This window comes from Musca autumnalis, unplaced genomic scaffold (genome assembly GCF_047663935.1).
Source record: "Musca autumnalis isolate F117 unplaced genomic scaffold, ASM4766393v1 scaffold_4, whole genome shotgun sequence".
NCBI lineage: Eukaryota > Metazoa > Arthropoda > Insecta > Diptera > Muscidae > Musca > Musca autumnalis.
Window position 1 is genome coordinate 92802201 of NW_027411977.1, and position 23109 is coordinate 92825309.

The 23109-nt window shown below is 35.3% G+C and overlaps 3 protein-coding genes and 1 non-coding gene across 5 annotated transcripts in view; 3 read left to right on the forward strand and 1 right to left on the reverse strand.

Moving 5' to 3' along the window:
* Positions 1-7019, reverse strand: part of lama (phospholipase B domain containing lamina ancestor) — a 111021-nt gene extending 104002 nt beyond the window's left edge. The window contains exon 1 of the mRNA XM_073987544.1: positions 5955-7019. The gene's annotated coding sequence lies outside the window, so the exon portion shown is untranslated. The remainder of the gene's footprint in view (positions 1-5954) is intronic.
* Positions 7020-7563: 544 nt separating this feature from the next.
* Positions 7564-8527, forward strand: LOC141402274 (uncharacterized). The gene is made up of 2 exons (XM_073983177.1): positions 7564-7782; positions 7836-8527. Exons 1-2 carry the CDS (start codon positions 7722-7724, stop codon positions 8267-8269), a joined length of 495 nt encoding a protein of 164 aa, XP_073839278.1. The 5' UTR covers positions 7564-7721; the 3' UTR covers positions 8270-8527.
* Positions 8528-13579: 5052 nt separating this feature from the next.
* Positions 13580-13652, forward strand: TRNAV-UAC (transfer RNA valine (anticodon UAC)). The gene has a single exon. It is a non-coding gene; the product is annotated as a tRNA-Val (tRNA).
* Positions 13653-16000: 2348 nt separating this feature from the next.
* LOC141400903 (uncharacterized) lies at positions 16001-18182 on the forward strand. 2 transcript variants are annotated; one of them, XM_073980586.1, is made up of 3 exons: positions 16001-16237; positions 16294-16480; positions 17460-18182. In XM_073980586.1, the coding sequence occupies exons 1-3, from the start codon at positions 16224-16226 to the stop codon at positions 18180-18182; spliced, it is 924 nt and encodes a 307-aa protein (XP_073836687.1). In that variant the 5' UTR covers positions 16001-16223. The 2 variants fall into 2 exon arrangements, 1 of the variants encoding a protein (XP_073836687.1); XR_012412225.1 differs by lacking the exons at positions 16001-16237; positions 16294-16480 and adding an exon at positions 16963-17093 and having other exon boundaries at positions 17460-18056.
* Positions 18183-23109: the final 4927 nt, after the last annotated feature.

The window sequence follows — 23109 nt, forward strand, 5'->3', positions numbered from 1 at the left end:
TTAAAATGCAGTGCAATGGAGTGCCTCTTTCCGTAGTCACTCTCTTGTAAAAATCATGAGTGAAAATGCATAATTTGATGCACTTCCAAATCACTTGTACATATCATTTAACTGCCTCTTTGGAGGCAAACTTTTTGCTGGGTAGTTAAAAGTAATTCAGAGATGGACAATTGTCCACTGCCTAGCTCATCCCCATGTTAAAATAGTTAGTTGGCGTAATGGAAAATAATCGAAAAATAACCACTTGTGGTTATTTTTATGCTACTTAGAAACTATCTTTAAACTAATTTATTTCCCCGCAGGGATTGTTTAGCTGCTAAACTTTAGCAATGGAAAGAGAGCACCAATGCTTCACATACATCTTTTTTAAATGGTTTTATTTAGCTCATCCCGTTTGTTTTATTATTTATTCTTGGGTCAAATTTAGTAATTCAAATTTCACCCTCTTCCTGTCAACCGATTAATCTGAAATTTCGTGACAATACAATTATGTTTATTCATTATCATTATAAATTCAAGATGGCCGCCGCTACAAAATGGCGGATAACGTAGGTTTTATCAATCCCATCAATATGGGTATCAAATGAAAGTGCTCAACCAGTAGAATACAATATACTATATAAAATTTTAATCTAAGATGGCGGCCTCTACAAAATGGCGGATAGCTTAGGTTTTATCAATCCCATCAACATGGGTATCAAATGAAAAGTCTCTACAAGTAGAATACAATTTACTATGCAAAATTGAAATCTAAGATGGCCGCCGCTACCAAATGGCTGATAACAATTTTTTATCAATCCCACCAATATGGGTATCAAATAAAAGGGCTTGACAAGAAGAATACAGTGCACTATACAACCTCAATATTTAAGATGGGCGCAGCCACTAAATGGCGTATAATTAAGATTTAAATTTAGAAATTGAATCTGTAATTTAGGTATCTGATTAATCCAGCCTGAATCCACCACCCAAGTCAAGATTTTTTATCGTGTTGAGGACTGTGTGGCGTTAGGGTGGCTAAAAATGATACGTCGTTAGCGGTACACCACCCAAGTTAAGGTAAAAGGTTAAAACGCGCCGAGAACTGTATGGCATTAGGGTGGATAAAAATGATATGTCGTTAGCGTTTTCCCCTCAAGACTCAGGCGCATCCTGTTGTACATAGCCTTGCCCCTTTATTGGACCTCTGGGGGGGTCGACCGTTTAAATGTCCATTACTCGTGGGAACAAAATGGTAAAAAAATATATAAAAAATACAAACACAAATAAAACAGAAACTGCAACACAACGTAAACGAAGGCTTCAAAAAGCGAAAGAAAAGTATAAGAAATAGTCGATTACAGAAACGACGGGAACAATTAGCGTCAAAAACACCTGTAGTGGGATTCTGTAACTCATTTTTGCTGTTACCGACAAAAATCGGTAAAATTAAATCGCAAAATTATGACTCAAAACATAAAGAAAAGTTGGCTTCACTGTTTGTGTCGGTAGAGGCTAGCGACTACTTTTTATTCATCGTTACCTTACCGAAAATTTTCGTTAATTATCGAAATTATAAGCATTTTAATTTTACCGACAATTATCGATAACAGCAAAAATGAGTTACAGAATCTCACTACTGAGCAATATAAGGCCAGGCTAAAAAAGCAACGTCAGCGATATACACAAATGACGGCGTCAGAAACCCCTGAAGAATATGAAGCCAGGTTAACAAAGCAACGTGAGCGATACACATAGATGATAGCGTCAGAAACGCCTGAAGAATATGAAGCCAGGTTAACAAAACAACTATCATGGGCTTTTACAATACATAAAATGCAGGCCAGCACTGTGGATCACGCAGTCGTATACTTAGGTGCGAAACTGTTTGAAGAAGGTCAAGCCTACGTGGTTCTTAGTAGAGTAAGATCTTTGCAGGGACTACGTATAGAGGAGTTGGACTGCAATAAACTAACGGGCAAGAAACCATGCAATAATGAAGCACTAAATGAATTAAACAGAATGCGAAATAAAAACTAAAAACTAGAAAATAAAAATAGGTAAAAAACTTTTTAAGTTAAACGGTTTTATGTTAAACATACATTGCAATGTTTAAGATAAATGTACTAAAAACCAAAAAATAATAAAATAGATACAGTCGTGGGAATTATAAACATATGCATAGACTAGACTAAAATAAAACCGTGGGACACGTCAATGACATATTATCTCTATATTACACCATATGCTTTTTCACATGTATGACATCAGCTGTAGTGCGATTCTCTAACTCATTTTTTGAGTTACCGACAATTGTCGGTAAAATTAAAATGCTTATAATTTCGGTAATTACCGATGTTTTTCGGTAAGTTAGCGAAGAATAAAAAGTAGTAGCAAAATTCTACCGTTAGCAAGAGTGTTGTCAACTTTTATTTGAAGTTGTAATTCATAATTTTGCGTTTTAACTTTACCGATTTTTGTCGGTAACTCAAAAAATGTGTTAGAGCATCGCACTATTTGTCTATATATTAGTCTACTCAAAGTGACTACATACATGTGAAAGAGCTTATGGTGTAATATAGCCATTAGTAATACCCTATTTGCACTTAAGAGGATTTAATAAACCCGCTGGGTTTCAAATTTCAATTTCATAGCGCAGACGTCAAATAAATCTTCAAAAAGTAGGTCAACGCGGCAAAAAGCTCTAATGGCCCCGGCACATACAATCCGTTGTGTGACGCGTTGAAAACAACAACCACATGAAAAATGTGTAAGTGATGCCAAGTTTGTTCTTGAAGTTTTCATGTGGTTGTTGTAACGCGACGGTCAAAGCGCCGTATGTGCAGAAGCCTTAATGCAAACGGCGTTTAAGCTAACAAAAAATCGTCACTTTTGGAATAAAAATCGTATTTTTTTCCAATGGACATTTTTTATTTCGATAAAGTCTTACATGTTAACAGAATAACTTAAGGCTTCGGCTTCGGTCCGTTGAGCGATGCGTTGTGCTTCAAAAACAACAACCACATGAAAAATTTTAAGTGATGCCAAGTTTTCATGTGGTTGTTTTAACGCAGATCCCTTTACTGACTGAATGACTTTACCAATTTTTTATCAAAAAAATTTACAAAATTATAAATCGTCAAATCTGACAACAGCGGGAGTAATCACTACATCATCACATTACCCCAGGTATGCTCAATGTCCTATATATAGGACACACAAAATTCTTGTTTTCATAACATGCCAGCTTTATCAAAGTATCGTTTTTATTGCTGACCTCAAGGATATAGCTAGAAATACATCTCGACACCATTTCGGACGGGCCCCGTACACAACATTTTAATTTTTGTGAGAAAAAATTGTCATGATCATTATCAAGCCTTGGGCATATCTGAGTTATACCCTAGACAGACGGCAGCGTTAATTTGCATTAACTGCCTTAATTCAAATTAATTCGTGCATTATCCACATTCTTAATGCACAAAATCAAAGGAAATTTAAACTGAATTTAGCAATTTCAATATGGCAATGCTGTTGAAAATCAATTGTCTTTTGTCAAATTTCCATGTTTAAGAAAATAAAAAAGGAAAACAAATCAGAAATTTTCGCGTTTCTTTCAAATAAGTAGTGGTCTTTCGCGAATAGAATAGCAGCTAATCGTTTTTGCGCCTTCTATCAAATCTATTTTTAAAATTTTTATTTTCACAAGAATTTCATTACCCACCATACCAATTCTATCGAATATAATATCTTCTTCAAATGTTTCTTTAGAGTTTTGCTACATTTTTTAATATTAAAAAGACTCAAAAATATCGCGAATAAATTAAAATTATTTTTGCGTTATCGTGGTGAAAAAGTCAATGGTAGAAAGTATATTCGTTTCGCATATTTTGGCGAACTTTTGTAAAACTTTATGAAATGGTCTGCTGGGTACAAACAAACAACACAAACAGCTGTTTCATAAATGCAGAAACTATCGTCTGTCAGGGTAAAAAGTTAATTCAAATTAAGGAATTTTTAATGCAAATTAACTCTGCCGTCTGTCTAGGGTATTACACTGTAATAGTACGGTTACACTAGATTTTTGTTTTTGCAGGGTTAACCCACTTCGAGAGGATTTATTTGACGTTTGCAATAATGTATAAGGTAGAGCACCGCTAACAGCTGATTACAATTTTTTTCTTGTTATGACCTATTCTGTCAAAAGCAATTATAAAGGTAGATGCATCGGTGAATTGTTCCACCAAAAAAGTGATTTAACAGTATAGCTTTATTCCTGAACTAAAAAGTTTTTACAATTTTTACGACTTTTACACATTTTACCCGAAAACCCGTTCCCGTGCACAAAAAAGTTGTAAAATGTTGATATCTCTTTAAACAAAAATTGCGCTGAATTACGCTCTCTTTAAAAACTGTTTACTCGACAAATTTGAGCTGGTACGTTGACTTTGACATTTGTTCCAGCTTTTTTGACGTTTTTTTCTATTTTTGCGTTCCCGAACTTTTTGGAAAAACTTTTCTGTGAAAACAATTTTTCTCTCTTTTGCGAGCTTTACTATTAAAAAGTACGGGAACAAAGCTTATATCTCAAAATTGAAAACAAGGACAAGAAATTTTATTCGCGTGGCTAAATAAGTCCCGGTCCACACTAGAGTAAATTTCATTAAAAATTTTCATGAAATTAGGTGCTCTTAGGCCGAATTCCCCATTACAGCAATTTTATGATTGTACTCTACTATGGAACTCGATCTAGAGACGCATAATTTCATGTTAAAATTTCAGTGAAATTACTCTAGTGTGGCCCGGGATTAAGATTGTTGATTTTTTAATATGCAGTAATACTTGCCAAAGAACAATTTGTCAAGTATTGACATACATGTATTGAAATATGTTCTAAAAGTACGGGAACGGAAAAATTAAAAATATTGTCAAATTTCTAGATGAAATGTCGCTGTATCTGCAAATCGGAAGCCAACAATCACGACGTTAGATCAGCCAAACTTGTCAAGTAGAAGATAAGAGAATGGCATTTTTGTTTTCGCTGTCTTAAGTTTTGGGTACAACTTTTCCTATTTTTGGTACAGTTATCTAGCAATAATATTCTGGAGCATAACTAAGGTGATTTTTACTTTTTACTCTATTTGGTACTTTTAAAATAAGATCTAAATTTCATATGTTTTTGTAAAACCGACTAAATATGCATATACATCTACCTTTATTATGGCTCCAGGTCATTTGACGTTTTAAGCCATGGCTACAGGGTTGTATTTTTCAGCGATTTTCATACCTGGCCTACCTATACTTTACTAGGCGTTTACACCAGACAGTTTGTCTTCAAATACAACTCTGATTTACTAACACATACATATATTTGTCGTTGGTCTCCCAGCTGTCAATCATTTTTTCAAAGACAGTCGGGTTAACAAATTTTTGACATTTTTGTGAAAAAGAAGTGCGATGATAATTCAAATGTGCTGAAAACAAAAGAATATGTACAAAAACAAAATATTTGAACGGAAAACGAAAAGGAATCAATGATTTTCATTCATAGTTTTACAACTGTTTTTGCAGTGTCTGGACGCCTACGTCACACAGGCAAGTTTTGGGCTTTTGACAATCAATACATCAACTCAACTGTCCTGTCGTTTGTAAACACAGGGTTATTATACCATGTAATGTATCACATTGTCGGCCACGATCGACTATAGACCAGCGTCAGGCACCATACTTTTCTATTGCATACTTTACGGGGCGTCATTGTGTGAGTGCATGCTTTTTCAATGGGTTGAATTGTGTGTGTGGAGAGAGCAACGTTAAATGAGCGCGCACGGGCGCCTAATTGCCTGACCTGGCTATAGACCTTTCTTACTTTTTTTCCAAATAGAAAGTGTTTACATCTGGTAACACTCCTATAAAAAACTCTCTCTCTCTTATGACTAGATATTTACATTGTAAATGTTACAATAATCACTTACCAAGAATAGTTAAAATCTCGTGACAAACGGACCGTCAATTGACACTCTGAAGATGAATGAAAATGTAATTAACTTGTAGTTTTGACAGTTGAATAGACGCGAAATAATTGCACAAAAACACGTAATAACTCATTAATGCAATATTGCACGAAAAAACGACACAATAACAATATTTTAACACGAACTCTCTCTCTCTCTCTCTAAAGTCAAACTCAAACAATTATTAAAACACGTTCGTGTTAATTTAATACCCTTATGGCTACATTGGAAATCACCAACAAGAAAGGGGATGATAGCAAATGTCAAAATGTGAAACAACAAAATAAGCAAGATCACTTTGCTGTCGGAGTAAATTGTAAACAAAGAAATTTTAGCTATGAATGGTCTAACTAAAACTGTGAGACAATCAGCACGGTTGACGGTTACTTTGATCCTAACGAATGAGTTCTTTTTTGAATAGGGCGAGAGTAAGTTATTTCCTCACACTTTTTATTTGCGTTAGATAGAGGGCGACACTGGTAGTTTTGTTGGTATGTTTATATTATTAGATTCCTCTTAATTCTTTTTGCCTCGCTGTGGACTTTTTTTTTTTTGTTTAAATCACCTTTAATATGGAGGTGCAACTAAATGTTATCGTCTGTTTTGCTGTTACCAAGTGATTCGATCAAATCAAGGTGGTTGCTTGTAAGCGCTAAAACTCTCCGTCCTTATGGAGACAGTGCACTTTCTTTTTTATTATTTTTCTTTATTTCACAAGTCTCTCAATTAACAAACGCACCATTTAAATTAATTTCAATTAAAAGAAGAAAATATTTCAATTAAAATAAAACATTCAATTGATAATGCTCGGGTAAAAAACACGTTTACACGTTTAAATAAGCACACGAATATATGACCGTAAAATAAACGGACGTACAGACGAGTTGTATAATCACAAAAATACAAAAATCAACTGTTTGTATTTTGTTTTGTTTCAACTTCTGCTTGGCGGAGCCCATCTGATCAATACTGATACGAGTGATGTCAATATGAACACGCAAAAAAGCGTTAACTTTTATGCTCTCCACCACGAAATTTTCTTAAACATGATGAAAAAAAAAACACATCCAATGTTTGAGTAAAGTTTTGTGCTATTACTGGTAGAAGAATAAAGAAACATTGAAACTTGGCAGCACTATGTCTTTTACCAAAATGAGACAAAACTTTACTCCAACATTGGATGTGTTTTCAGCTTAAAGTGATTCGATCATTTCTGGTAGAAGAGTAAAGAAAAATTGACACTTGGCAGCACTTTGTCTTTGGATGTGTCTCCAGCTTAAGACTATAGTTGTGTCTTTTTACTTTTTTAGTAAGATTTTCTCAGTAACTTCCTTTCAGAGAGTAAGAAGAATTTTGCTCTTTCGCACGCAAATAGAGAAAAAAGTAAAAAGACAGCTGGTCTGTTCCTTTACTTTTGAAAGTGGTAAAACCGGCAAAAGTAGCAAAAGTTGTAAACTGCTACCATATGAATTGTATGGTGTCTGAAGTAAAGGAACGCTTTTCGAGTAAAAAGTGGTAAAACTTGAAGATTCTTGCACGTAAAGGAACAGAGCTAGCATTTAGTAACTTTAGCAGAATAACAGCTGATTTCCAAAACAAAAACATTGGCGCGTTAACAAGCAGAACAAATTGTACGCAGTGGAATATTTTTTTTATTTTAGTGCATTTGAAAAAGAAGAATAAATCGAAAGCCGGAGAATATTTTATATTTTTTGGATAAATAACAACATGAATAAAAGAAAAGTAGACGTGGTTTGTTCTCCAGGAACATATAAACGGGTTACTATTGGTAAGTATGAGATAAAAAATGTGGAATCAAATTGATGCATTTTTTGATTACAGATCCCCATTACAGGGAGACAGTTGCAGCAAATAGTGTACCTGATCTGGAAAATTACGATGAAATAGTTTTCAGTGAATATACCCAAGCATCTACAGATGTAGACTCGATCACAGAATCTGTGAATGTCGATGATCCCTACGATTCCTCAACTTGGCTACAAGATCAAAAAAAGTTTGTGTGGCTGGATTCATCCACGAAAATGCTCATTGCAAAAGTAAAAGAATATAGACCTTTGGTTGGGAAAGTTGGGTCACTAAAAAATAAAAGTCAAATGTGGAACAAAATTTCCCAGGATCTCACAGCTTGCGGACATGAAGTTAATACATCTCAGGTGCAAGCAAAGTATTTTAGCTTGGAGCGCCAATACAAGAAAGTACAACTGCACAATTCTAAAACTGGCCGCAATAGGCTAACTTGTCCCTATCAAAGGTAATCATACATATATTAAAGAGTATAGTGGTCATTGAATAAAAGAGTCCTGACGAAGCGATGTGAATTAGGCTGGATATATGTATGTCAGCGTGGTCTGTTTCAATATATAAGATCTAATTTAGTGCAAATTGTGTAACCCTTTTGGGGTTTTTCAGATGTTTTATGTGTATTATGTAAAATTGCTATCGGGGAACCAGTAACTCCAATTGGACGCGCCATCGATTGGACAATAAAGGTGGTGTGTAGAGCGATTTCTTTAAAATTTGTATGGCGAATTTGTATGGGGCTAAAGGCGAATTTGTATGGGACCAGAGGCGAATTTTCATAAAATCACTCTATAGACCACATTTATTGTCCAATCGATGAAAAAAATTTACCAGTTGTTTGTAGTGGCTAAACAAGTAATTCTACAAAAAATTTCGAAAATCGGGTCAGATTTTAATTTTAGCTATATTAAGGGCCCATGGAAATTTTGAGGCCCCAGTGGCACGATTTAACATATTCCGAATGACCTCAAACTTTTGTATTCTTACTTTTTAACAAAACTAAACATTTTAGGATGGTGCAGCATACAAAAATCCGACGTCGATTTTTTAAAACCACTCTAATAAACATATATATAGTTACTTCCAAAATAATAGGAGTCATACACAAAATGGAGTGGTCCAAAAACATGGTTAAACTTCTCTATTTTGGTCAATTATGTATTTGTTTAACATTGTTGACTTCTCAAATGTTAATTCATTAACAGAAATGTGACAATATGTTTTAAATTATATACTGTTTACACCAACATTATAAATCGTCTTCAAATTTTTTGTTCAAAAAAATAGGAATGTGGAAGAAAAAGGACAATAAAAATATTTGTAGTCGGATTTACTAGTTGATAGTAGTAAATCCAATAAATTTGAAGTTTGTTTGAAAAAAAGGCCTTGGTAGTAAGTATCCAAAAACAGGCTATTTAGAGTTTTGGTCGTAAATGTTGGATCAACGTATTTTCTGTTTGTATCGTTTTCAACAAAAAGTAAATAAACTTTGCACAGCTGACCGTCGACAGATGATTGAAAAACAGCTGATCAAACTTGCTAAATGTTGCTGGGAAAAATTCTTCTAGCAACCTTTAGCAAGTTCTCAGCAAAACAACTGTCAAAATTGTTCTCTCACTTCGCTCTCTTTTACTGAACTTTTGTGTAAAAAGACAGCATTTAGTAACATTTCGTAATAATTATTACAAATTATCACGTTAAAAGACACACCTTATGTTTACACTTAGTCCCGGGCCACACTAGAATAATTTCACTGAAATTTTAACATGAAATTATGAGTCTCTAGATCGAGTTCCACAGTAGAGTAAAATCATAAAATTGCTGTAATGGGGAATTCGGCCTAAGAACACCTAATTTCATGAAATTTTTTAATGAAATTTACTCTAGTGTGGACCGGGACTTACGAAATCCACCCGATGTCAACACCTTCGCGTATACGTCAAATGAAAACTCATCTGAAATCGAGTGGATTTCATTTGACGTTTGAGCAATGGAGTTGACAGTTGAAATCGAGTGGATTTCGTAAATGTAAACATAGTGTAAGGTGGCGTAAAACGACAGTTTCTTGGTTTCAATCTGTTATTTTTATACCCTACACCATGTGGGGAGGGAATTATATGTTGGTTTTGGCCAAAATGTAACGCATCGAAATAATGGTCGTAGACCCATAATTATATATACCAAAATGAATGTCTCGACGTCTGTCCATCTAAACCTTGTAATCACGCTACAGGTCGCAATTTTGATCGGATCGTCACCAAATTTTGGGTGTTGGTGAGGGTCCCGGAGGGGAAAAAGCATATTGATTTTTGTGATTGTCGGATGGCCAGGGGTCGGAATGAGCCAAAAACTTATTTGAAGAAAAAGTCAACGTTGTCGTAGGTCGTCAAAATGTGTTTCAGACAATTTGGAGTCGATTTAGCAATGTCCGTCCGTCTGTCTGTCTGGCTGGTGCGCACGATAACTCTCGGACGGATGAACCGATTTGGTCCAAAATTTGGCTTTCGCAATATTTTGTCCAAACTTAGTTTAAGTTGGAAGATGGGTTATATCGGTCCACTCCTTCCGGTACCTCCCCCACAAAAGTTCGAAAATGTTCGCACGATAACTCTTGAAGGGAATAACCGACGTGGTCCCTACTTTGCACATTGTGATATTTCCACCAAACTTAGATGAGGTTCCAATATGGACTCAATCGGTCCACGCCTTCGGGTACCTCCCACACAAAACTTCGGAAAAGTTCAGTTTAGGACCTGCTCTCGAATCGCTTTGATTTTTGTTGCAACAACTTGTATTCACTGCCCCCCCATACGACGGTACAAATTTCATCAGGGGCAAGTCCATACTTCCTGACAAAATAGCCTGAAAGTTGCAAAAAAAACCTATGACACCGCGTGTAGTGGTGCCGATTCGGTGCAAAATTTTGCATTCGTAATATTTTGTCCAAACTTAGTTTATGTTCGAAGATAAGCCATATCGGTCGACTCCTTCAGGTACCTCCCCCCACAAAAGTTCAAAAATGTTCGGAAAAATTTTGCACAAGATAACTCTTGAAGGGAGTGACCGATTTGGCCCATACTTTACACGTCCTACTATATCTACCAGATGTATATCTGGTTTGAATGTGGACTATATTTGTCCACTCCTTCGGGTACCTCCAACACAAAATTTCGGTTATGTTTACTTTAAGGCCAGCTCTCGAATCACTTTGATTTCTGTTGAAGCAACTTGCATTCGCTGCCTCAATTACACGTCCTAATATATCTACCAGATGTATATCTGGTTTGAATGTGGACTATATTTGTCCACTCCTTCGGGTACCTCCAACACAAAATTTCGGTTATGTTTACTTTAAGGCCAGCTCTCGAATCACTTTGATTTCTGTTGAAGCAACTTGCATTCGCTGCCTCAATTACACGTCCTAATATATCTACCAGATGTATATCTGGTTTGAATGTGGACTATATTTGTCCACTCCTTCGGGTACCTCCAACACAAAATTTCGGTTATGTTTACTTTAAGGCCAGCTCTCGAATCACTTTGATTTCTGTTGAAGCAACTTGCATTCGCTGCCTCAATTACGACGGTAAAAGCTTTTTCAGGGCAAGTCAATACTTCTTGAGAAAACAGCCCAAATGTTGTAAAAACCTCTATGGCACCATATGTAGTGGCTGGAGAGCACGATAACTCTCGAACTGATAAACCGATTTGGTCAAAAATTTAGACTTCACCATAATTTTTTTTTTTTCAAATTAGTTTCAGATCGAAAATGGGCACTACCGGTCCACAACTTCCGGTACTTCCCCCTATATTTAAAAACTGTCACTAAAATAGTAGTATGATACCCCTTCAACGCGCAAACCAATTTGTTTCAAACTTTGGATCTCCTAATATTTTGTCCAAATTTAGTTTAACTTCTAAAATGACCGATATCGAGCTTCTCCTTATAGTACCTCCCCCACAAAAGTTCAACAATTGTGTCGATCTGTCCTTAAATGAAAGTTTCAATTCATATAGGCAGAGGTTATATCTCTGTCGGCAAAGCCGACTGATACTTTTTTACTTGTTTATTTGAATTGTAATGGCGAATATCCCAGCTTTTGGTAGGTGTATTTCAACAAACGAACAATCATGATATTCTGAAGTTTTTATTGATCCCAATTATGTTTCCAAAGTGGTCAAATACTTGAGATATAGCTAAAGACGCTCAGATATCCCTATTTCTAATTTATGGAATTATATGTATTTCCAATGCGGATATCTGTGTTGGCATTGATGGTAAAATAGCAGAGTTATTGAAAACTGCAGTAAGCTATCCCAATTTTGATATTTTGAAGTATTTTTAATGACAAATACCTCTGCTTCTCTTCTTTTTCTCTTCTGTCCAGCTTTGAATCAGTACCAAGTACATTGTCGACAGTAGTCAGATATAAAATTATTAATTTTTTATTTATTTTTATTAATTATGTTTACCAGTGATAAGCTTATGCACAGGGCTAGTGGTGTAGGGTATCACATCGTCGGCCCCGTCCCGACTATAGCATTTGCTCACTTTTTTTTATTATTCTGAATTATTTGCTATTCTGAATTAATAATTGTATGAAAACCATGGCAGATCTACCGGGTAGTGGTATCACACCAGCTGATCGAATATGAAAAGCCAAATCTCTTTATAAAAAAAATATTTTTGTTGTAATTTCTCCAACAACATAAAGAAAGTTTTGACATAACATATTCAAAATTTTACGATGCCACTACCTGGGTAATTGTGCCATGGTGAAAACGTAAACAAACACTTTGACAGCTTAAAGAACTTTCTTGATTATGTTGTCGTTGATACCTAGGAATTGTATCAGACCATGTTACAAAGCAATTCATGTCCTTCTGTATGTAGTTTGCGCCGAGAATTCACCGGAATTTATAAACTTCCTGGGAAATTTCAGGAAATATTTGCATTTATCAACACCCAGGAAGGAAGGAAGAAAAACTTCAAAGCTTTCTAGAATTTCGAGATTTGCAATCTACGTTTCTTTTTGACATTGCTACCAGATCTACCATTTTTAGGTTCCTTTACTTTTCTGGTAAAACTGTTCATGAGAGAGCAATTTTGACAGATTTCTCTTTTACCACTTTTACCATTAAAAAAGTAAAGGAATATAATATAAAGGAATAATTCGGTTAGAAAATAAATACCTGTGCCGTTATGGAGGGGCTACGTTTACAACGGCTAAGGTCTTTTGCATTGTACTGTAGAGTAAACGAACAACATCCAATAACAATTTGTACACATTTTGAGTAAACGAACACACATATTTTCAATAGTAATTCTCGAAATTTACAAAAATTAATGGACATCCACTTTAATCATCTCAATAGAAAATACAAACAGCAAAGATTAATCCGCCTTCTTTAATATGTATATCCAGTGGGTTAATTTTAATAAGTGCAAACAAGTTATAGCAATCTACTCATTGGCAGTTTTAATATGTTTTAATCCTCAATAGTTGCTACTATCCCATAAAAAACGCCAAGTTGACCATACAGTTTAACAATAAAAACAAGAGCATGCAATATCAATCTATTACAATTTTGTGAAAATACATTCTCTTCCTCTTTCCGTTTAAAAGAAAGAGATGGAGTACACTAACCTCTTTTAAAATTACAACAAAACTTGTACTGATTGTCTGATTGTTTTGAAACTCGAGAACAATAAAAAAAAAACTTGACAACAGTCGGATATTTATTTAGGCAACCGGCTACTGTGTGGTTCCATAGTGTAGCGGTTATCACGTCTGCTTTACACGCAGAAGGTCTCCAGTTCGATCCTGGATGGAACCAGAGTTGATTATTTTATTAATTAACTGAACTTTTTTGTATATTTAATTCTTATATACTTCACTTTTATTAATTGGTAAAGTCGATTTAAAATTTAAATATGGTGTTCCTTTAGTCACATTGAGAATCTCCTTCATACAAAAATTATAACGAAAACTAACCCAACGCCTTTGTTATTCAAATTGGTTATCGTTATATTTGAACCAGTTGGGAAGTTGCGTCTCGAAAGAAATGATATTACGAAAACTAAAACTTGGGGGTTTTTGCTGGTTTTAATTTTCTTGCCAAAACAAATCCCAAAATCATTCAAAATAATAATGTGGTTGCGAAGTGTTGCAGATTTTCAACAGATTATGTAAAATCATAGCTATAATATACTACATAAATCTATTCACATTCTGGAATATTCCCATAAAGACGTAATGGTGGTTTCAAAGTTCTCAGAAGAATTTAAATACCCTATCACGTTCCAATGTATTAACCAGGGTTTCGGAGTCGAGGTATTTTTGGCTCGACTCCAGACGGGTTTTTTCACGACTCCGACTCCGAGAGTGTCATCCTATACCACTAAAAATGAATAAAATGTGCACAAATTTTTAACTTTTTCTTATATTTTGGCCTATATAGGCTAATGTGTTAGTTTTTACTTACATATTCATTAGAAAGGGCATTTGTTCGAATACATTCGAACATATCAATATTGTTTCTGCCGAATCTTACATTGAAAAATAGCAAAGTTAGAAAGTTTTTGTCGGTTTTCCTTTTTTTGCACGAGTATATTCTGGATGGAATTCTTCCGCGTGAGAAAATCTTTAAGCTTTCAAAATATGTGAAAATGAATGGGCAATACAAATCATAAGGACTTTCATGACCAAGTTTCAAACTGGATGTAAGCCAACATTTTAGTATGCTTAGCCTTAAAAGGAGACCCCCCCAGTTGTAAAGCTCAATAAAAGCAACTTTTGATGATTTTTTTTTCAGAGAAAACTACTTAACTTTTTGGCAGATTTTTTTCTTCATCTGAAAGAGAAAAATATTACGAAGTATTGAGGCAGTCTACGAAACGAGGGTATATACACTTTCATACTGGCAAAATGTGCCTCATCGAAATGATGGTTTTAGACCCCAAGTATGTTTGGACGAAATCCATTTCAGACAATTTGGAGTTTATTTAGCAATGTCCGTCCGCCTGTCTGTCTGGCTGGCTTGAGCGCACGATAACTCTCGAATTGATAAACGACTCGGTCCAAAATTTGGCTTTCGTAATATTTTGTTCAAACTTAGTTTAAGTTCGAAGATGGGCTATATTGGTCCACTCCTTCCGGTACCTCCCCCACAAAAGTTCGAAAATTTTCGGAAAATTTGTGCGCACCATAACTCTTGAAGGAAGTAACCGATTAACATAACACAGACTTAGATGGACTCAATCGGTCCACTTCTTCGGGTACCTCCCACACAAAAGTTCCGAAAAGTTCAGTTTAGGACCTGCTCTCGAATCGATTTGATTTTTGTTGTAATAACTTGTATTCACCGCCCCTTTAAGAAGGTACAATTTTCATAAGGGGCAAGTCCATACTTCCTGAGAAAATAGCCTGAAAGATGCAAAAAGCCCCTATGACACCATGTCTAGTGGTTGGAGCGCAAGATAACTCTCGAACGGATCTTCCGATTCGGTCCAAAATTTGGCCTTCGTAATATTTTGTTCATACATAGTTTAAATTCGAAGATAAGCCATATCGGTCCACTCCTTCAGGTAACTCCCCCACAAAAGTTCAAAAATGTTCTTAAAAATTGGGCGCACGATAACTCTTGAAGGGAGTGACAGATGTAATCCATACATTGCACATCCTAATGTATCTACCAGGTATAGAACTGGTTCGAATATGTACTATATTTGTCTACTCCTTCTGGTACCTCTCACACAAAATTTCGGATAAGTTCACTTTAAGACCTGCTCTCGAATCACTTTGATTTTTGTTGAAGCGATTTGCATTCGCTACCTCCACTACGATGGTAAAAGTTTTTTCAGGGGCAAGTCCATATTTCTTGGGAAAAAAGCCCGCCTATGGCGTTCGGAGAGCACGATAACTCTCGAACTGTTCAACCGATTTGGTCCAGCATTTGGTATTTGTCATATTATATCTAAACCTATTTTCATGGGGCAATACCGGTCCACAACTTCCGGAACTTCTCCCCAATATTTAAAAAATTTCACTAAAATGCTAGGACGGTATTACTTGAATGGCGCAACCAATTTGGTCCAAACTTTGGATCTCCTAATATTCTGTCAAAATTAACAGCCTGTTTCTGTATATCGAACGAAAGCTTTCATTCTTTTACAAAGCGAAAAAATTACCGTTTTTGTTTCTCTAAACACTTTGTTGACAGGAAAATTGGGCGCATGAAAACGTAAGGTAAACGTATCTTCCATGCCAAATTCTGTTCGCGTATTTCGAAAGTATTGTCAACACTGCGAACGTAACTGTCAAAATCAGTCACTTGGTATTGAGTTATCGTTTGAAAAAAAAAAAAACAAAATTGTTTAACAACGAAAAATTAAAATAAAAAGTGAAAATGGAAGGAAGATGGTGAGTAAAACTTAAATTCTATAAGACTCAGTTGTATATGTTGTATTTACTTTCAGTCCAAAGAAGTCAACCATGGAGCAATTAAATTATTTAGTAAGATCCTTGGAAGAAAACCCTAACCTGACCAGAGGCATCCCAATTTTTGGTTCTAATAGGCTTTCTGCAGATGAGGATTGGGCAAAGATTTGCCAAACTTTGAATTCGCTTGGACCCCCAACGCGCTCTGTTGGTGAATGGAAAAAGGTATGGCTTATCAACATATAGAGTGAAAACAAATTCAATTCTGGAGATCAATGAGTATTATATGAAAGTCTCAATATTAACGGCCAAATTACAACAGTTATTTGTATGTCCCTGTCCGTCCGTCTTTCTGGTGTTCACGGCAGGGGTGCCAAGTTGGTGGTTTTCCCGCTGCATGTGGTGATATTTGACGTACAAAAACCACTGTTTAAGCAGGAATGTCGACTGTATCAAGGTAAAAATCGCTACAAACCTATGGTGCGTATGTGGCTGTAGCGATTTTTGCCCCAGAACAATTGACATCCCTGGTTCACGGTAACTCCCGATGGTCCCGATTTGGTCTAAACTGTGAATGTTCAATCCTTTAGCAACCTCCTCCACAAAAAGCGCCATATTTTATTGAAGGTCATTTCACGAACTACATTAAAGGCCCGTTCTCAGTTCCGTCTGCTTTCCCACAAAAGTTCATGAAATGAACGGAAGTTTGCAAATGGTCAGTGACATCATATTTTGAGGATGCCCACATTTCCCTGATTAAAAGCCCGAAAGTGTTAAAAAACATAATGTTTCTCATAACATTTTTGCCTCAGGCAATTTCTGCGGCCGAGATAACAAGGTGCATATGTATATTAAAGTGTGGAAATCATAGCGAAAATTGTATCGTCCTATTATTTTTAAATTGTAGTTTATGTTTTATGCACACAACTCCTGTTACACTTAAGATGAAAAGACATTCAATATTTGAGAAAAGTTGGGAGTCATTTGTGATAAAAAGAATGAAGAAAAATTCGATATATGTTGACCTTGATCTTTTATCAGATATTACTTCCAACTTTGCTGAAACGTTTGATGTGTTTTCAGATTTATGGAATGAGGAGTATATACTACAGAATAGAATCACATATTTGTCTTCTTTGGGAGGACTTTTTGAGCCCTGTAAGAAAATAGCGCTTTCTAATAAAAATTTTTGTACATTTTGCAGACTTGGGCAGATCTTAAATCTAGGACAAAAAAGAAAATAGCAGAAAATAAAAAAAGTATGAATGCGACTGGTGGTGGTCTTTACCGCTTTAACCATCTTACCGAATTGGAGGAGATAATAGATAGAACGCTGCATTTATCATCGGCAGCGGCGCCAGAGGGGGTGGTGTTTGGATGCGAAGTCAGTAAGACGGTGGACGACGGTAAGACGAAAGGGTCATCGTGTGAACTTGATGTCGAAAATACATCATTTGAAACAATAATTGAAGAACTTTTAGAAACTCCACCAAGACCCAGCAAGGTTGTTAAAAACATTTATGCAAATCGGAAAGACGTCGTGCAATCTACAACAAATTCAGGCGTTAAAATAAACAATTTAAAAAGAAATGTTTCTGAAAATACTGAAAATGAAATTGGTTCATCTAAAAAAACTAAAAAACCTACTTGTACAGACCAAATCAGTCTTATAAAGCGACAGCTGGAGATAGCCGAAAACAATGCCACAACAGCAACAGAACAAGCTAATACCTTAAAAAGATTGTTGGATGTTGTAGAAGCACAAGCAAATGCGACAACAGCAAAGGAAAATTCAGATACTCTAAAAAGATTGGCGGATGCCGTTGAATCACAAACAAAAGCTACTAAAGAGCAAACCGAGGCAATAACAAGATATGCAAAAAGTATCGAGCTAATATTGGAGACATTGATTTCCTGTATTAATTAATGTTAATTTCATTTTTCATTTAATATTAACTTTTTATTTTTCAACTTTCAATACTTTCCATACATGCTCTATTCCAGATCCTGCAAGAATCTATAAATCTCTGGTACGATAACAATATTTCCTTTATGATATCGAAAATGTAACAATTAGTAGATTCTTGCAGTTCTGGAAAAGAGCTACATTGTTAAACTATAACCATTCACTTTTATAAATTTATATTAGCTAATAAATAAAGAACATATAAATGTAACTATATGTAAAAAAATTATCAGCCGGCAGAGATATATATACCCTCAACCTGTGACATAATGAAAATAAGCAAACCCAGTATAGTTATACCCACTTTAGCCTAAAAGCTGGGGGTATAAAAAAGGTAGCACTCCACGTAAATCGAGTCAACATGTTTGGTCCATCGAATGAGGCGTTTGTAGACCTTGCACCACATTTTAGTAAGGGGTATTATTTCTTTGACATTTGTATGTACAACGCACAGGTCACATTGTCCGATTCAGCTGAAAATTGTTAAGATAATGTTTAGCTGTAGCATAGGTTCACATTTGGATATAACTCCGATATATCCTTTTGACCTATATGTTGCACCTTTCACGCTACGTACGAGTATGTCCCATTTTTTATGAAGTTTGGAATGTGTAACGAAACTCAGATTAGAAAAATGTCTGCCAAATAATATTCACATCGGTTCAGATTTACATATAGCTTCCATACCGGGCAGACATTATTATTGAATTTGGAAAATGTGACGCGATTTGGTTTAGAAAAAATGTTCAATCAAAGAAAAAAATAAACAATTATGTTTTTAAAGACATTAATATTGTGTTTTTTTTCCTCCATTTGGTTTCACCGCTATTACTTGTAGTATTAGTTTTACAATAAAAATAATCCAATTTTTTGTATTTATAAATTAATTGCTATATTTCTCCTAACTGAAATGGCACGCGTTTCTTCTCCCTCTTCAATTTCTTCACTAGCATTTTGTGTGTTGTCTATGTCCTCGAAGATGTCAATGTCTTCAGGATTCGGACATTTGAAGTAAATACACATGTTGTGAAGGGCGCAACATGCATTAATTATTTTAGTAACCTTTGGTGGATCATAGTGGAGACCTCTAGAACCCAATATACATCGAAATCTGTTCTTCAGAACACCGAAGCAACGTTCTATCACATTCCTTGCACTTGCATGTTTTTTATTGAATTTCTTTTCGGGTTGATCTTGTGGATTTCGATAAGGCGTCATCAAATATGGTTTTAATTTATATCCAGCATCCCCTGTTTAACAAAACATTAGTGTATTATATATAATCATGCACATTTTAAATACTCACCCAAAATCCAAGAATTTCGTTTTCCGTCTTGAAACGCCGTTTCTAACAACTCCTGCACAGGACTTTGCTCCCATATGAACGAATCATGATTGGCGCCAGGATTTCTTGCATCCACGAAGGTTATCCTTGTTTTATGATCGCATATCTATATATGTAAAGTTAAGTAAAAAACGTTATGTGCAAGTAAAATACGTTATGACCGGACCGAACTTTTCATACCCTCCATAATGAAACATTCTTAGCTATTATAGAATAGTTTCATTTCCTGTTCACAATTTTAGGTGGAGAAGTCACTCGACCACGGGTACCCTAAATTATCAAATTAGGTCAGAAAATAGGATGAGACTCGGAATTATCCACTGCTTAAGAGTTTTTATTTTTCCATATACATTTTATGGGTTCGCAAATGATTTTTTCAATACGATACTAACGGAAAAACGAACATGCTATGATGGAGGGTATAAAAAGATCAAAGTCGGGCCTTTGTACTGCCCTACACCACTGTAGGTATTTGACAATCCGAGATTTAAAAGAGATTCGCAGCTGGATGTCAATATCGATTTTGGTACTATAGCCGTGATTTCCATTTAAACATAAGATTGTTGATATCGGGACGTATACTTTCCAGATTGAACAACAGCTCCCTTTAGGTGTCAGACTTAAACCAATGTGAGATATCGCCCCACATATGTCTAGGCAGCATTCGAAAACAAAATGTTGATAACATCACTTGATACTGCAACACGGTTTATTGCCGGATTAATAGCCCAATCCGATGTAACAAAAATATCACTTTTAAGATAATAATAAAAAACTGCACAGACAGAAACCAAAAGCTTTTGCCACTCGATATAAAACACGCGACTAAAATGCGTTTGAACAAGAATCTATGGACGGTTCAAATAGCGTTTTGTAGTTTGAAAACGAAATAGTTCCAAGGTACTGTTGCGGATAAGGAACTAGTGGAGCTATATTTAGCTCTTGCGTTCTTATTTTTAATAATATAGTTCATCTCCATAACTTTATTCCACACTGTCATTTATTTTGTTCATTATTTAGATCCTACTACGTTTTTAATGAGTAATTGCTGCAACTTATTTATTTTTCTGTCAATTCATCCACTAAACCATGAAAGCAAGGGGAACGATTCGTGGAACTATTTTAAACTATTTCAACAAAACGATGGTTCTTTGGACTATATCGCTCACAATTTGGAACTTTATTAAATAAGGATAAGAAACTAGAAATACCCATCCGCTCCGGGAACTAAATTGGCCAACTATATGTTCAATCTTAGATGGAAAATTCAAGGCAAGTAGGACATCTAAAAAGCAGGTGCTACTTGTTGGATAAGTGCTGAGGACCGAGAAGTTTGTTAGTCTGTTCTAACTTTGGCTTCTTGAACAAACATACTAGCCTCAAAGTTGTTAATCTTATGCACCAACACGAGATCTTATACCACAGGAGAGGTGTAGGGCATACCCATTTTTAGAACCTATTGATTACTTTTACTCACCGCCATTACGTTAATACTATAAAACCCTTTCCTATTGTAGTACAGATGTTTTGAGTCACTTCCTGGAGATTTGATACGGATATGAGTTCCGTCAACACATCCAATTATTCCGGGAAATCCCGCAATATCAAAGAAGGCCTGTTTTACGTTAATTTCCTCATCAGGCCGTAACATTCTGATCCATTCTCCACAAATATATTGCTCAAAAAATTTTAGGCAGTCGTCAATGATGCGAGAAGCGGTGGCCTTGGAAACCGAAGAAACCATCTCGTTTCCTACAGACTGTTGGTAACTTCCTGTTGCAAGGAAACGAAGAAATGTTGATATTGTTATGTCGTCCCTTACGTGAGTACTTCTATACTTTGGACCACAACTGTTTCGATATTTATCCAACAACATTTTGAATATATCTTTCGATACTCGAAAATTTGAAACAAACCTACATATGTAACAATATAGCGTTTAAAGAGAACAACGGCAGTGAGTCCTGTAATACTTACTGATTTGTTGGCATCTCCAGGACATTAGTTACATCACGTAGTTGTCTGCGACTTATTTTAGAGTATTCCTCCCGAACGTCCTCCAGAAAAAAAGCTGCCACAGAAATATCCATGTTTTCGTACTCAAATTTTCACACAAATAAGAAAAAATGCATTATTTCTTTATTTTGGTTTAAAATATATGACATCTGTTTTGTAACTGTCACAACATTCACATTCTTGTATTTTACTTCATCTATTTTGGTAGTTTTTAAGGGTTGGAAATACAATTTATCGGAAATTGTGTGATGGGAACTTCCTAATACTTTTGACATAAAAACATACAAATAGTAATACGTAAGTCCAAACGAAAGAAAGATTTCGTTATAGTGAAACACACTTTTATTCAAAAGTGAGTGACTGTCGTTCATTCGTACTGCTTTTCTTTCGACATACAGAAACAGGCTGTAAGTTTAACTTCTAAAATGGCCCATATCGGTCCTCCCTAAGGGTACCTCCCCCACAAAAGTTCAACATTTGCGTCTTAGTGCTGTTAACGCCTAATCCAAAATTCTGAAGAGATATTAAATACATTCGATCTGTCCGTAGGTGAAAGTTTCACTTCACCCCCCCATACCAATGCTATCGCAAACTATTCGTTTTCGAATTTTTTTCGATAGTTTTGCGGATATTTTGTTCGAAAACGACACACGAGAACGAATTGAAAACGATTCATTCGTCGCTCAGTTTGTGGCAGGAAAACCTTCGAATTCGAATATCGTTAATAATATTATTAGCGAATGAAAGATGATAGTTTTTACGATAGTGGCGAAAAACATTTCTTGTGGAGTTTCTTGATGTTTCTGTTATGTACCTTTTTCGTTTTTATTTCTTTATGTTTGCGACTCGATATGTAACTGTTGATAAACATTGTTGTCTTGTGTTTGGCAACCTACCCATATGTTGTCTTTATCAACACTTATTGTCTATATTATACGTAGCATTTATATCGAAATTATTTGAAAAAAGCAAATGGGAATTTTTTACAAACAATATAAATTTTTTTTTGAAATAAAAAAATTTTCAAATTAAAGAATGTTTCTCGAAACAATTTTTCTTGTGAAGAAAAAACATTCGCCAAATGTTCGAAAACGATATCGTTTTTAAACTTTTGACGAACAAAAGAACAACGTGCTTGTGTACACCCGAAAAACATTTGCCAATTCTTCGAATGTGATATCGTTTTCGAAGGTTGTGCCGAACATTCGAATAATATCCGCAATTGGTATGAGGGGACATTGCTGAGGGTATACATATACATATCTGTCGGCAAAGCCGACTGACACTTTTTTTACTTGTTATCATGGCACAATTACCCAGGTAGTGGCATCGTAAAATTTTGAATATGTTATGTCAAAACTTTCTTTATGTTGTTGGGGAAATTACAACAAAAATAATTTTTTTATAAAGGGATTTGACTTTTCATATTCGATCAGCTGGTGTGATACCACTACCTGTAGTGGGATTCTGTAACTCATTTTTGCTGTTACCGAAAAAAATCGGTAAAAGTAAATCGCAAAATTATGA